The sequence below is a fragment of the Centropristis striata genome, chromosome 19, assembly GCF_030273125.1.
Source record: "Centropristis striata isolate RG_2023a ecotype Rhode Island chromosome 19, C.striata_1.0, whole genome shotgun sequence".
Classification (NCBI taxonomy): Eukaryota; Metazoa; Chordata; class Actinopteri; order Perciformes; family Serranidae; genus Centropristis; species Centropristis striata.
In genome coordinates, this window is record NC_081535.1 from 27,055,816 (window position 1) to 27,072,266 (window position 16,451).

At 37.5% G+C, this 16,451-nt stretch overlaps 1 protein-coding gene across 1 annotated transcript in view; it reads left to right on the forward strand.

The window, feature by feature from the left end:
* Window positions 1-1,079: 1,079 nt before the first annotated feature.
* Window positions 1,080-16,451, forward strand: part of LOC131992316 (transcription factor 4-like) — a 316,278-nt gene continuing 300,906 nt past the window's right edge. The window contains exons 1-4 of the mRNA XM_059357855.1: window positions 1,080-1,642; window positions 1,752-1,843; window positions 2,153-2,191; window positions 9,079-9,151. Coding sequence (XP_059213838.1) covers window positions 1,772-1,843; window positions 2,153-2,191; window positions 9,079-9,151 — 184 coding nt within the window. The 5' untranslated portion in view covers window positions 1,080-1,642; window positions 1,752-1,771. The remainder of the gene's footprint in view (window positions 1,643-1,751; window positions 1,844-2,152; window positions 2,192-9,078; window positions 9,152-16,451) is intronic.

The following is a 16,451-nucleotide window of genomic DNA, read 5'->3' on the forward strand; positions in this document are numbered from 1 at the left end:
CATAGTGAATCTGGACATTTTTGAGGAAACTGGAGGTCAGGGGCCATATTCCTGTTCTTCCTGTCTTTTAGTCAGCCATGGGGCTCATACAGAGTATGTAGTGCCTGTCAGGTGGTTCTGGCTCTATAAAGTGGATAACGAGAGTTGTGGTGTGTTTACTGTCCACTTCATGTCTGACAAGATCGTCCCCTCAACACTTTCAACATAAAAAGTGTTGATTAAATCCACCTCAGATCAGCAACATAACACAGATTAAAACATGCTTGCACTTATCTATTATGTTACAACAACGAGAGGCTCGGGGCTCTCTGCTGCGCTCTGTATACGCTGTTACATGGCTTGTAGTTTGTTTGAGAGTGAAAGGCTGTGAAGGGCCAACAGGCAGGACCACTTTACACTGCAACAAATAAGCCTTTATGTCATACCTGCACCTGTGTGTTTTTGCTGGCTTTTTCTGCACATGCGGGGTGTAATTTGCAGAAATAGGCCAGTCATTTTATACCTGCAGGCTGTGGGCTGCATGGGGGAAAAAGCAGCAAAGTACTGTAAAGTATTTCCAGAGAGGTGGGTTTTGGCGCTGTTGTGGTTTAAGTGGTGACCCATGGGTGGTTACCATGCAGGTCAAGCACTGCACTTGTTTCATGCACTTGTTAGTCCAGCCAATAAAAAAGCAATACATAAAACATCACAAAAGCCACATAAAGAAAATGCATACATGTGTAGATATATCTAGGGATGTGAAATAAATGATTAAATGAAAAACAAACCATGTGTATTAATAAAATAAATAATAAAATCCACATAAATAGGTGATAAGGAGCATTTAAAATAATTTTAAAAAAAGTTTTATTTAGGTTAAAGCAGCATTTCAGTTCTCTAAATTCCAGAGGGAAAAAAAAAATCACCTTTCTCTGCCCCAATTAACCCAGTCCAAATGAGAGCAGCCAATCACCGCACCAATCAGCCAATCAATCAAACCAACAAAGCAATTTTTCTTAAAAATGTATTTATTTTCCTCCAGATTTTCTGCCCTGTGCTGTAGCAGCATCAGCTCGGCGCGGTGGTGTTGGACGAGAATGTAAGCTAGGTGGCCGCACGAACACAGTTATTACACCGAGGCTGTGCCAGACGCACATGGGATCCGTCCTGCCGTACCCGGGGATCTTCAGCACCCGCAGCCGAGCGGAGGGGACCCTCAACCCGGTGTGGAGCAGCGCTCACCCTGCCTGGACTCTCCTCTGACACCAACAAGCACTCCACATTTGTGAGGTTGATCTTTTTCCTCCCCGAGAGGCTCGCGGAGACACGGCGTGTTATTTATTTATATCGTGTGTGAGCCTGACAGTCAGTCGCGGCGGACAAACTGCGTCTTGACGCGGAGAGGTCGGACTTGTTTGGCTGGAGAAAACACACCAAAAACACACGCGAAAACACTCCGGTCCTGTCGCCCTCCTTCCTTTTATTTCCTGTCAGTTTTTTCTTCCGATTTATTTTTTGCCAAAGCAGGAACCCGGGACACAGTGAGCTCCTGCTCCGAGGATGAACTAGAATTGAGATCGAGGGCTGTGAGGTTGTTTTACTGGATTTATTTCGCTGTGGAGGAAAAGAGATCCGGGAGCGGAGCGGTGCGCAAAAAGCCGAGGTCTTCCTCTTCTCATCTCTCCTCTCCCTCTCTCTATCTCTCCATCTATCAATCTGTCTACCTGTCCTCTTCTATCCATCTATCTCTTCATTTGTTTCCCTGTTTTTAGGTCCGCGCGATTTTGCTAAAATGCATCATCAACAGCGGATGGCAGCTTTGGGAACAGACAAGGAACTGAGTGACTTACTGGATTTCAGCGCGGTAAGGAAATTGATCTTGTTCTTCACGTTAATATGGATATAATGAGTAGTATGATGACAGTAGAAGCCGTAGAAGAGCATAAACGCGTCCTGTAGGCTTCTTACAGCGACCACTGTTTACATTTTAATGTTTGAGTTGCACGGCACATAACCTGCATATTTCAGTCTTTCAACTATTTGCACAAAAGTGCGTTTATGTAGAGTAACTTGCAGAAAAGTCAGTGCATATTGTTGGTTTTGTAATTTCATTTTTGTTTATGTGTGTGTGTGTGCAGAGTGATGCTGCATTGGTAATTTTGTTGTCTTATAGATGCGAAACAGCGATTTGAAAATGTTCCCAACATCCATGGTAGTATATCTCATTTTAAGTCTTTTTTTCCTTCATGTGTAGCCTGCTTTTCACCCATGATAGGATTTAGAAAATGTTTCTTTTTGTCTTGTGTGAGTTTCCAGGCTGCTCCATGCACGCTGCACCGTGTTCTGCACAATATTTCACATGCAACAAAAAAAAAAGGGCTCGATGTGGAAATCATGAACCTGCATGACAGTGAGAGAGACAGACAGATAGGCGGGCAGCCGAACGCACACAAATGTGTCACACTTTCTCTCCGCAGTGTAAATGTTCCTGCAGCAGGCTGTTCAATGCTCCAACTCATGACTCCGTTTAAAAGTTTGTGTTTTTTTAAAAGAACAGTTGTGAACTTGACGGACAGGAAATAGTGTCCCCGGCTCTCGGCCATGTTCTCTCTGCGCCTCTCCTCCTCTGGGAGCAACTTTGGTCTGAAGAGGAGGAGGAGGAGAAAAAAATCTGAACACCCCGAAATGAAAAAAAAACTTGCATTAATATTTTTTTATGAAACGTGGAGAGACAGCATGGACATAATCATATCAGAATATCAGAAAAATATCACAGGAATGAGGCTAGTGATGCTGAAAGACATGCAAATATAGGAGAGAAAATCACTAAATTCTCCTGCGATATTATAAGTTCCTGCAAGAATGTTAATGCAATAAACAAACAGGATCCCAGCTGAGGCCTGCATACACAATGTTAGTGACTGGAGGAATATCATAGAAGGCAGTATTAACATAGAATATCAGAGGATCCTGATAATAAAAGGACGCTGCACAAGATGCAAAAACTGGAGATAAAATCCCCATTAATGTACCTTTCAATCTTTATTATCACGTTAATGCAATAAACAAATATGAGATCATAGAAGAGGCCTACGTGCAGTACACACTGTGTCTGACCATGCAGCAGCATTATACAGTAGAAATATTATAAAGATATCATTAGATTTGAATTCAGAAGCTATTAAAATAGTAATATAGCCTTCAGATGAATCCCCTCTGTCTGCTTATAGTCATGTTTCAATAAACACTATAAGTCATACAGTATCTATCATTTCACTCTGACATAAACACCATCATCTCTATTATAAGAATATTGTAGGGCTGTTATGTGAGATTTTTAACAAAGGACGTACAATAAGATTGCTGCCATATCACAATGAAGAGCCACGGACGTATAATAAGCCTCTGTAGCAATATTTTAATGAAACATATGTGCTGTATTTGCTCCAGAGGCCTGTGTATATCATTAATAACAAGTCCCTTTAGAAGAATAAAGCGTATATGCGTACCATTAATGTTCAATAAACTCATCTTTTAGTGGAACACACTCTCTCTGAAGTCACTATGACAAATTATAGGAATGTTAGAATCACATTTATTAAAAAAGGTTTAGAATCAGATAATTAAATTAATAAAGAATATATATAAGAATAATATAGGGATCATTTTAAACTGTTATAGAGACAATTTATCAGGAAAAAAGCACAAAATACCATATTTATAGGTATTATTAGGAGCCACAGCCTTGGAATATGCCTCTATATCTATAGTCTAATGACACATATGTGGTGTATTGGCTGTTAGGCCTGTGTGTATTATAAATGCACTGTTAAAGTCCCTGTAGAGGTATTATAGTTAATATAAGTGGCACAAATGTCTACAGCTTTCTCTCAAGTCACTACAACAACATAATAGGAATGTTATATTGACATTTATTTAAAAAAAGGCTAAAAATATGTTAATTCAATTCATAGTGGGAGACCTCAGATATGTAAGAATATTAAAAGGGCATATTAAGATTGTTAAAATGACATTTTATTAGAAAAAAGCACAAAAGATGTAGACATACATATATAATATACCTCTGTAGCAATATTTTAATCAAACAGATGTGCTCTGCTGGCTGTATAGGCCTGTGTATGTTGTTTATACGCTGTTAAAATCCCTATAGAAGTATTATAGTGTATATAAATAGCACAAATGTCCAATAAAATCATTATTCAGTGGCACACACAGTCTTTCATGTCACTATAACAACATTATAGGAATGTTCGAATGGCATTTATTTTTAAAAAGATAGATGAAGACAGAAATAAATATTATTAGGGTATTTTAAATGATTATAGCAATGTTTTAACAGGAAAAAAACATAAAATAAGAAAATCATATTTGTAATTAAGAAGCACAGAGACATATCAAGTATGGTAAAATGATACTTTAAGTAACAATACACACAGTAAGCCTGTACATACAATAAATACAATGAAAAGCTCTTTATATTATTATATTAGAGGTGAAAAATATACCATTAAATCACCACAAATCTCCTCATTAATCTCAAGGCACTGTGGGAATATTAGATAATTGTGAACAAAAGTACATTTTATATCCAGATTTAGTTGCTCTTATGCCCCTGAGGTTTATGACAGGAATATAATAGACATTTAGCCTGTGTTTGAATTTTTCCAGGTTTCCAAAAAATGTCAATCAGCCTGTCTTAAATTATATTTCTTGAAAAAATATTCCAACAAAGGAGGGCAGCAGCAGCTCGAACGCGTCTCCTCTCATTATAAACGCAGGCCGATCGCATTAATTTATGCGATCATCTGTCTTTGCACGCCCACAAGCTGACACCCGCAGCTCCGAGTGGTTCGACTGGGATATCGATAGACCTGCTAATAGTCAGAATGAGATCTTTTATCTCGCAAACATTTGTTTTCCCTTTATTTGTCGCAGCCGCGAGGGAGCAACCTCAGCATCCAGAAAACACACTTACAGGCCCCACAGGCTGCATTAAGAACAGTGACGGATCGAGAATTTATTGTTTCAGTCAGGATTTAATTTACTTATTTTGTGGTCTGTTCAAAAGACAAGACAAGACAAGGGGAAAAAAAATCCCTCAAAACCTCAAATCCTGAAAAGCTTTTAGCATGTGAAAGTGGAGCTCAGAGTGTGTCCATGATCACTGAGATCTCACCATCAAACACAGTGAAACAGGTTCATCCTCAGAGGTTATCTATCGGGGTCACATGTCTCTCTTTGATGAACTGTTTTCTTGGGAAGCTTTACAGTAGCTCGTACATTAAAACAACAGGAATCAGTATTCAGCTTCAGCCTCTGTCTCAACGTGGGCTTATTTTCCTGTATGTGTCGAGCAGATGGTAACTAGTTCTGATGATTATCTCATATGTTTAAGTCAGATATGAAGTAGATATGAAGTGTTTCGTTCCAAAATGAGCCGTCCAACATTCGGCTAAAGTGGCACTTTTGAATGAAAACACATTTTATAATAAATTGAGCAGGTGATTTAAGTGAGCCTGTTTATTTTTCACAGATGCTGAATGAGGAATTTGATTTCTTTCTGCTTCCCCCCAAAAAATGTTCCCACAGTGTTTTGGAAAATGAACTCTTCATATCTGTGTTCAGCTCTGAGCTGAGAGTCTGTGTCATCTTCAGGGCTGGGTATTGAACCTTTGAGTACACACTGAAATGTGTCCATAGAGGAGTGAAAACACTCAAGTACAGGAAGCTGGCTTCAGGAGGTGTGGACTCGAGTCACGAAATTGACTAGACGCAAGTCACCGACCTGATTACTAAGACTTGACTAAAATAAAAGACGCGTTAACGTCAGTGACTACTCTAGACTCCCACTGTGTGACTTGGAGTGACCCATTCTCATCAAGGCTCAAGATTAAACATAATAAATAGCTTTTTATTTTCAGATGTATATTTAACCCTTTGGAGTTTTGGCCAATTTTTCAGTTTTTTAATACAAATTTAAAGTAATTTTTCCACTTAAAAAATGTTTACCATGCAGTCTTGGTATAATTTTTTTCAGCACAACCTGATAATTATTTATTCATTTTATTCTTTGGTCATTTCATTTTACGTAATATATTTGATAAAATGCATTTAATATAAATGCATCCTTGATTTTGAGGCAGTTGTTTAAGTAACTTTAATATAAAAATGTTTGAGATAGAGTCTACTTATTTTGATCACATTAAATATAATCTTTATGTGTATGTAATTCTAAATCAAGACAATTTTGAATGAATCCAACACAATATATTTAGTCCGTTTTTAATTGACAGGCACTTCCTGTTAAGTTGTTATTAACTCAACTTGTAACGTAGTTAGATTTAATTAATAATATTGCGTGCAATCTGTTGCCTCAATTTTATTGAGTAGTTATTGTTGATCTTTTTTTTACAGTGTGGATTAACATTTTAGCCCCAAAAGAAACTAAAGTCTGATTTAGAAAATTATGTTTTTTTTTTTAACTTTCAAAACACACATGCTCAATGAAGAATTTTAAGTGTTGCAAATGTCAACACAGGTTGAAAATATTACATAAAAGAGGTAAAATGAGGTTACCTGCTAGTTCTATATTCCGAGACTAAATATATTTGACCTTATTTACGGTTGTACTTGGTCTATCATCATCAAACAAAACCAGCACAGAGTTACAAGCCAGATCTTTTGAGGGAAGTTGACAAAAGGGCTCAACGTTGCTTTGTTTTTACGTCATGACATCATGAAGAAGTAACGGTGCTTTCATGGACTCCAGAGGGTTAAAACTGACCCGTCAGCAGCCGATGAGGCAGCGCCAACAGGTTTGTCAGGACTAACCAACAGAACATGGTCACAATTGGATAGAAATATTGATATGGTCGATACAAAGACAAATGTCAACATGCAAAAAACAAAAGAAATTAGGAATGTTTTATTATTTCTATGAATTATCGTGCACTTTGTTAAGAATTTAAATGGGATTAAATTAGTTGAAGGGCAATAAGTGACTTGTTTAGGACTTGGAACACAGATCTTGTTTGCCTTGACTTCAGACTTGATTTACAGATCTTCCTTTGGAACCTGACCTAGGTCTCTAAAGTCTTGTCTAGGAACCTGAACCAGAGATTACCTGTCCTGGGACTTGACTCTGGATTTCACAGAGCCCTGGGACTCTGTCTGTGCTGATGTTGGACTTTAAATAACACTTTAAGGCATTGAGGTTTCCCTCATTTACAGCGACGACGAGTACATTTACTAACGGTACAGAAATACAAATTCAAAATACAGATAATGGAAAAGATAAATAAAGTAAAATGGTATTTCAAATGACCAAAGCTAAAATCAGTTGCGCGAAAGTCTGCAATCAAGCTACGAAATTGAAAAAAAATGTTCTGGGTGTATTGATACTCAGTGTACAGGTGCACCTCAGTAAATTAGAATATCGTAGAAAAGTTTATTTATTTCAGCAATTCAATAAAAAAAATGGAAATAACACATTATATCGATCCATTACACACAGAATGAAACATGTCATGTCTTAATTCATTTAATTTCTTCTAATTATAATGATTATGGCTTACATTTAATGAAGACCTAAAATTCAGTGTCTCAATATTTAAATTTAAATATTTCAAAAGACCAATTTTAAAAAGTATGTTTAATATGTAAATGTTGGCCTCTGAAAAGTATGTCCATCTATATGACTCAATACTTGGTTAAGGCTGTTTGACTTGAACTACTGGAAAAGGACTTTTCCATCAGATTCTAATTTATTGAGATGCACCTGTATGTTGAAGATCATTCCAGGTTGTCGCGGGGTTGAAACAAAAGACTGACTGCCCAACTCCAGTCTTCACATGAGGGACTGTGAGCGTAAACCAAGTATTTGATCGTGTCAAGTCGTGTCCATGAGTCCAATCAAGAAGTCTTGTTAACTAAGGACTTGTTAGTTTAGATTGGGGACTCAATTGACTCGACTTGGTACTATCTTGACCTGGGACTAGATGTGGGGTTATCTGTTTTGACCTGGGACTCAACTGTGGACTTGTTAGCCTTCAAATAGAGCTTGACTTAGAACTTGTTGGACTTCTGTTGGGACGTTACTCTGTCATGACTTCAGACTTGACTAGCACGGTCCATAGACACTTTTAAAAAAGGACTAAAACATTCCTTTTTAGCAAAACCTTTGGTTCCTCCCATCTAGATGGTTTTTAGATTATGTATGGATGTTTTCTGTTTTTGTTTTTTTTCTTGTTTTTTTTAATAATTAGACTGTTATGCTTTTAACCTATAGCACTTTGAGATTTCCTGTAATGTAAAGTGCATTACAAATAAAATGTATTATTATTATCATCATTATAATTAGCAACTTGTTGGTCTTGATTCAGGACTTGATAGCAAATATTTGTGACTTGACTCTGGACTTGTTGCCCATGATACAAACTTGACTTAAAACCTGGGCTTCTCTTTAGACTTTAGCATTTTTAGCATTTAGCATTTGTGACTTATCTGTCGCTTGAGAACAGTGACTTTGTCCCACCTCATTGAATCCTCCGTCTTTAATCAGTTAGCTTCGGATTTCAATCAAAACTTGCCAATTTTAGACTTCAATTTATTTACGCAAACTTCTTGCATGGCCGCTCATACTTAAAAAAAAACATTTGACATTTTTGGCTCCTTTTTTATATGTATTTATAAGTAATATATATATAAAAAAACTGCCAATCCAAATTGGTGTAAGTGTTGAAATGATACCCAGCCCTAGTGATGATGGACTTTTTGTTTTCTTGGTAAATATCCACAAAGAGTTTCCTTCCAAAACGAGATATCTGCTATTTCCAAAGCTGAAATAGAAAAAAAAAGGCTCTTCTAAGATGAAAATTGAGTGACCATTAAATTGAAGACATTTCCTAGCAGGATTGTAATGTGATGAGAATTTGGCAGCAGCATTTTGAGCCAAATGTTGCCATGGCGTTTTGGAATGAAGCTTTTCATGTGTAGCTGCAGTGATGGTTCAGTAGATGTGTCTTGCTTTCTACAGTGTCAGTGCTCTCAGAGGTAATGTGCGCTCTGTTTGTCTTGTAGATGTTTTCCCCTCCTGTTAGCAGTGGAAAGAACGGGCCGACCTCCCTGGGGAGCGGACATTTCTCCGGCTCAAGTACGTCAGCTTTTCTCCTTTTTTTTCCTCTCCTCCTCATTCTTTTTCTTCTTCTCTTTTCTTTCTCTCCTCCTCCTCTCTTTGCTCTTACACCTGCTCGCTGCTGCTTCGCTTGCTGTTTGAATTTTTCTTGTGTGGGTAACCATGTTCTGTACATGCAGATGCAGTTTGGGGTTTAAAGCTGTTCTGCTTTGTAGATTACTTTTCATTTTGAGGAGACTTTTTTAAAAATATGCTGTTCCTTGCTCAATCATTCTTTGAATTCTCTGTTTAACTTGATTCTTGTTTTCTATGCAAACATTTTAAATGTCAGTTATACAGTGATGTGGCCTAATCTGATGACATGGCTTTGGTTATGTTTTTTTTTTTTTTTTTTTTCGGTCTGTCTGCTCCAAGCCCATTTAATGCAACTTAAGGTGTAAATCTAAAAAAACAGCTAATAAATGTATTGTTTAATTTGAAAGAAAAGCTCAGTAAAATAAAAGTTAATTCAACTAAAAAAGACGTCACCAACGCTACTCAAATGAGGATAATTGTGCATTTGTTTGGGACTATTTTCACTGGTGGATTAATACACTCTGGCTGCGTTTTGAGCGAATTTTATAGTAGCCTAAGGGACGAAGTGTCAAGTTGATTTTGTTCATAACACCTGTCACAGTGTGCTTTGTGCTCAGGCTTAGTTTAACGTGTTTGTTCCTGCTTTGTGTCATAGAAAATGAAATATGAACATTGGGGTTTTAAAATGAGGTGATAATGAGATTTTTCTTTATTTTTTGGGGCAACAAGTTTGTTTTTCAGCTGCTCAAGTTCATTCCTGAAGAAGACTTCCTGTTTTTCTGATTTGCTGCCCTCATTCTTTCCTGCCCCTGCGAGTGTGTGTGTGTGTGTGTGTGTGTAGATCAGTTCACTGCGTGTTTCTGCAGTGTTATTGGTGTTGAACAGGCACAGTTTGGTTTTATCAGCGGTGGAACACGGTGGCTTTAACTGAAATGTTAGTTAATGTTAATGTGAGGGAGTTGGTGAAGTTGCTTCATGTATCAGTTGGGTAGTAACACAATGAACCATTCATTCATTCACTCATTCAGTCATTGAGTCAGTCTGGAAGCCAGGGAGTGAAAGCGTCAGTCTGCCTGTAACTACTCAGCGTGTTATTGATTGATTGAGTCAGTCTGTCACTTAGGTCATGTTCAGGCTGACTTTAGCTCTGTGTGGAAAAATGCATGTATTTGAATGAGGCCGCTCTAGCAGTGCCAACGCAGAGGGATGCGACAGAAAAGTTGAACCTGGCTCAAATTGTGGCACAAGCAAACATTCCTAGTGGATAACTCTATAATTTGAACGCTGCATTTACACTGTTGCCATCATTGTAGATTTTTATCAAAGGACGTACAATAAGATTGCTGCCATATCACAATGAAGAGCCACGGACGTATAATAAGCCTCTGTAGCAATATTTTAATGAAACATATGTGCTGTATTTGCTCCAGAGGCCTGTGTATATCATTAATAACAAGTCCCTTTAGAAGAATAAAGTGTATATGCGTACCATTAATGTTCATCTTTTAGTGGAACACACTCTCTGTGAAGTCACTATGACAAATCATAGGAATGTTATAATCACATCTATTAAAAAGGCTTGGAATCAGATAATTAAATTAATAAAGAATCTATATAAGAATAATATAGGGATCATTTTAAACTGTTATATACACAATTTATTAGGGGAAAAAAAACACAAAATACCATATTTATAGGTATTATTAGGAGCCACAGCCTTGGAATATGCCTCTATATCTATAGTCTAATGACACATATATGGTGTATTGGCCTGTGTGTATTATAAATGCATTGTTAAAGTCCCTATAGAGGTATTATAGTGAATATAAGTGGCACAAATGTCTACAGCTTTCTCTCAAGTCACTACAGCAACATTACAGGTATGTTATAATGACATTATGGTGGCACAAGCAAGCATTCCTAGTGGATTACTTTATAATCTGAACGCTGCATTTACACTGTTGCCATCGTTGTAAAAAAAATAATTGTGACTTTAAGTGCAGAATCATCTGTCGGTATTTTAAACGGCTGTGTGTCTGTAAAGCACTCTAACTCGTAGACGTCCCACTCAAACTGGACTATTTTATTTCAAGTCTCACCGGTACCTGAAGTGATCCTTTGCATTGTTTGGGTTGTTTATAGCTTAGTGAGCGAGTCAGAGAATTATACCATTTTAAGTGCAAGCTTCGTATATGATATTAAAGGTATAGTATGCAGGATTTTCCTCCAAGAATGCATACAGACATTCATCACTTATGACTAAAACTTTGAATCAGCAGAGGCCCCACGATAAGATTTTATTCCAATACTTGAGTCATAATACAATATTAATGTGATTTTAAGCATTTTGTGATACGGTGAGTATTGTAATAAATTAACAATAAATTAAAATTTGACAGTTTGGTTTTATTTTTGTAGACGCAAAATGCAGTTATTCAAGAATTGTTTTGTCAAATTACAGTAAATTCTCAGTCTAATCATCTCACTTCGATCTTTTTATTCAGTCAAATCAAACTGCTCTGATATCAAACATGTATGGACGACAACAACTGCAGCATTTTCTCAAACTTTCCTCAACTTTAAGCTTCACTGCTCTCAATGTTTTTGAATAAAACATCAAAATAGCCTGACTTTGCAGCGATATTTCGAAAACTTCCCGACACAATATCCTGGCGCATATGGTGCCTATAGGAAAAACGCTGTGAATACTGACGCTAAATAAAATAAATATTGATACTAGGCGGCCATGAATCGATGTAATATCGGCACTCAAAATATCGCGATACAATGCTGCATCGATTTTTCCCATCACCTCTACTTATGACGCACTAGAAGTGTGTCTGTATCTGCAGAGACAAGAGCCCGACTGATACTGGATTTTTGGGGTTGATAATGATATCGGTAAAAAAAAATCTAATATGGTTATATTGGCCATTTGTATATATCATTATGACAGGATTTTAAAATTTGAGCATCATATTCTCAACCAAAAAAGGTAAGTAGAGACGCTGCCCTCTGCTGGTATTTTGTCTTTTCATTTGTCTGTGTTCGAGACGTTTTTGAGCCTCAACTTTTGGGCTTTAAGCTACAAAAACAATGCATACATCAATATGAAAATGAAAATATCACCATATGGATAAAGCTCTTCCGAAACAAGAGTGAATCTGGATATGTCTTTCACTTTTGTCCAGCCATAAAGGGACCAAGTTTGAATCTCCTGCAAAGTGTAGCTTTAAAACGTTTGTATAGGCCTGTCATTAAACTTCTATATATATTTTTTTAAAGAAATTGAGTATGTGAGTTTTTTACGCAGTGACTTTATTAGTTTGTTGGTCAATCGGAATGTTTTTGTCAGCCAACAGCTTTCATCAATTGATGAATGATCATTTCTTTTACAGATAAAAAAAAAGTAGAGGTTGCGAAATGAACCGCACTGAACACCCGAAAAATTCTGCTGGGTTTGAAAAATCGCCAGAAATTTGAAGTTTATCACCCACAGAAACTGTTAAAACTGGCATTACCAATGCTCCTTCAATGAATCTTGTGTGATAAAAGCTTCTCTCAGAAAAAGTAATCATATAGAAGCTTCAAATTTCATCAATCAATACTTTCTTGCCATATAAACCCACAGTTGAGTAGAATTTGTTTTGGTGCAGTTCTCAAAAAAAGAGTACAAAAAAAACCCCACTTTATTTTATACATCACATTTACAAATTTTCCTAAAATACACCATTTGCATGAAACGGATCCTTTGAAAAACATTAATTTCTGTGCTTCTCAGTGCACGTGGAAAGCCATAGTGGACTGAATTTTGTGAATATCAGACAGAACTGCAGTACTCTTTACACAGATCAGAGAGGAGAGGACAAGACAGGCCCACATTTTTTCTTTTTTTTTACAATATCGATAACACTTGTGGGCATGTGGATTCCATCTTTTTTTTTTTTTGTAAAATAAATTACTACTAAATTCAACTTACACTTTTTATTTAATGATTTATGGCATTTCATGTGTCATACTACACAAAAGACATATTTGCTCCCACTTCTAGCCAGAATTGTGCTGATTCCATAGAGGTGCAGGACTTAAATGTTGCAGTGAAAAACAAGTCCAGGCGAGTAAAATGTGACAGGAGCCAGAAACTGTTGGGCTTTAGAGGGTTGATCTCCAATATTCTTATATATAGACAATATTTGCATGAGCACATGGTATGGACAGGAATATTGCAGTAATGGTATGATTATGTGTTGTAGTCTTTTTATTAGAAACAGACAGATCCTTTTCCTCCATGGTTTGATATAGAGTTCTATATGTAACCTCTTTGCTGTGATCATATATCAGGTTATAGGTCGAGCTGCATTTTATTCTACTATACATGTGTATTCTGTTCTATAACATCTATTTTCTGTGTGTATGTGACGAGCTCAACCTCTGCAGCATACTGTCCTTATAAAGTCTTTTCTGGAAGGTTTTCACAGAACACATCCGGGTCCTTTGCGTTGCTCCCGCTCATGTTATTTGCCTCTAAACGGCGTTCGGAAGCCATTTTGTTTGTTGGCTGGAAAACAGAGAGATGCCGAGACGTCTTCTTTGTTTACTGCTTCGTTGTGCGCTTGTTGTTGTTTGTGCTCTGCGGTTTCGCTGGTGTCGTTTGCTCCCGTGCCGTGCATACAAATGCAAGGAAGGAACGACAAATGTTGCGATTTTGGAAGAAAAAAAAAGAAAAAGGCCAGTTTTTTGCAGAATCGGTGGCAGTTGTTGGGCCTCGGTTTGCTGCTTCGATGCGTATCTTCATTTTGGGATTGTTGTTTTTTTTTCTCTTTTGATACAGGAACACACACTGGTGTCACACAAACATGCACTCTTCCCTGTGCACAAATCACACTCTGTTTCTCACACACACACACGTCTTAACACCCACATGTACAAGATGCAACACACACACACACACACACACACACACTGTGCTCACCCCTGCTGTGGCTTTCTGCAGGCCTCGGCATTTTGATGAGCCCGCCGCTGTTTGTGAATGCAGCTAATTAGAACTCTATAGACCTACACAACCATGAGAGCAGTGGTTTCCAAAGGCTGGGGCGAGGCACGAGGCTGGGACATGCTGACACTGAACTGGGTCCAGACACCGTGTGTTTACTTCAGGTTAACAGCTGTCACTTTGGTGTAGAGAAGTTAAGAAAATACATTTAGAAATTAGATAGATACATTGATATTCACATCTGTTTGGTATTTTTTTCTTCTCATCATTTATGTTCGACACTTTCATTTCCCTGCAATAACATTTTAGTCTTTGTAGCTTGATGACAGCATGTTGTTGGAGTGTGATTGTCCTCGAGGTCTTATACAGAAAGTTTAAATTAGATAGTTGCACAACAATGAAAAAACAGCACCATAACATTATGAATGCACAAGTCTTAGCTAATGGTCGACCGATACAGGTTTTTTAAGGCCGATGCCGATACAGATTATTTTGACATCAGTCTTAACCGATCCCTGATATGTGCTGCCGATTTTTTTTGGACCGGTTCTTGAAGCCGATATTGCCTTTTCTCCCTCCATTTACATGATAAAAATGACACAATGATAACAAATGTTACACAAGTCTCAATTTAAACAAAACAAACATTCTTCTGCTCGATCTTCCTTTCCTTTATGTATGTTGTTCTAGGCCTGGAAGTGGTGGCGCCTCAGATGATCCACATATTTGATGTGTTTTTCTTTTTTCCGGTATCAGCAGCAGCTCACCAGAGAATGGCAGATGTTGCACCGAGCCTTGCCTGGTGTTGGCTCAGTGAAATGGGCTCATTGATTGGAGAATGCACGCATGTGTCGATACAAGAAAAAACGCAAATATCGGCCCGATATATCGGCCGGCTGATATATTGGTCGACCTCTAGTCTTAGCTATCCAGTCATGGCCATTTCTTGCAATACCAAGACTGTTTAGGGACCCCAGTATGCAGAAATATTCATATACAAATAACACATTTAACTGCAGGGTTTCTGCCTCAAACTGCATGGAATAAGCATAAAGTGTAAGTGTAAGTCTGCGAGGGAAGACTCTTAGAAACCATTTTCATTAAAATATTGCAAGGTCAAAGGTCAAGAGCAATCATGATTTTACCTTAACTTTAAAAACACACTGAAACTGAACTTATTTATTAACTTCTACTTCTATAAATGTAACTTGGCTCCCACAGACCCTTCAAATAGCATGTATGTTTGTCTGTGTCCTCGCTAAAATTAAACTTTTATACTTTGGAGCATTTTTTCAGCCACTTCCTGACAGACAGCTAGCCTACAGACTACAGCTCTGACAGGAGGGCCAAGTCAGGGCTTCCCACACTGTGCCAGGCCAAACACCACATATAGCATTACCCTGGCAGGGACCCCCTTGTTGTATTTTTTGGTAAATTACGTGTACATTCTTAACATATTTTCCTTATTTTTTATAAATGAATCATTAAGATAAGATATGACTTTATTTATCCCGCAGTGGGGAAATTAAGTAGTCACAGCAGCTCAAGATACAGACACATAGATATAGAAGACAGAATAAAAATATATAAAATAAGACTTATATTTACATTCTATACCAGGGATGGGAGACTGGAGGCCCGGGGGCCGCATACGGCCCGCACCCTCACTTGAAGTGGCCCTCAGTACAACTACATGCATTTGAGCATGAAATCTTAAAAGTGCAGAGTAAAAATGCACAAAATGACTTCTTGCAATTAATGTTGGTCTGCTGTTCTTGCACTGAAAACAAAAGAAATCACAGTAAGTGGTTATTTTTTATTTGCTTCAAACCTTTTGTATTCATATTTATACTGTCATACATGCATTTGAGCATGAAATATGTTAAGTTACTGCACTGTAAACATATTTAAAATTGCAATTTCATCATATCTGGTTAAGTGCAAGGTCCTATATGTGGCCCTGTGCTAGTGTCCATGAAAAATTGTGGCCCCCTCCAGCATTTAAGTTGCCCATCCCTGATCTATACACATTATATACATACATTTCTGCTATAAAACTTGAAAAAAAAACCCCCACAAAAACACACAATAATCAGTCTTCTGTGATATACAGTCCTTGTCATTCCTCTCCAATATTTAACAGTAATATTATCAGTAATATTAACAGTAAACCTTTTTTTTTTTAGAGTTTTTCTCTTTTGTTCGGCCTATTTATTCATTATATTGAGTGTCGGGACCCCTACTTTGAAA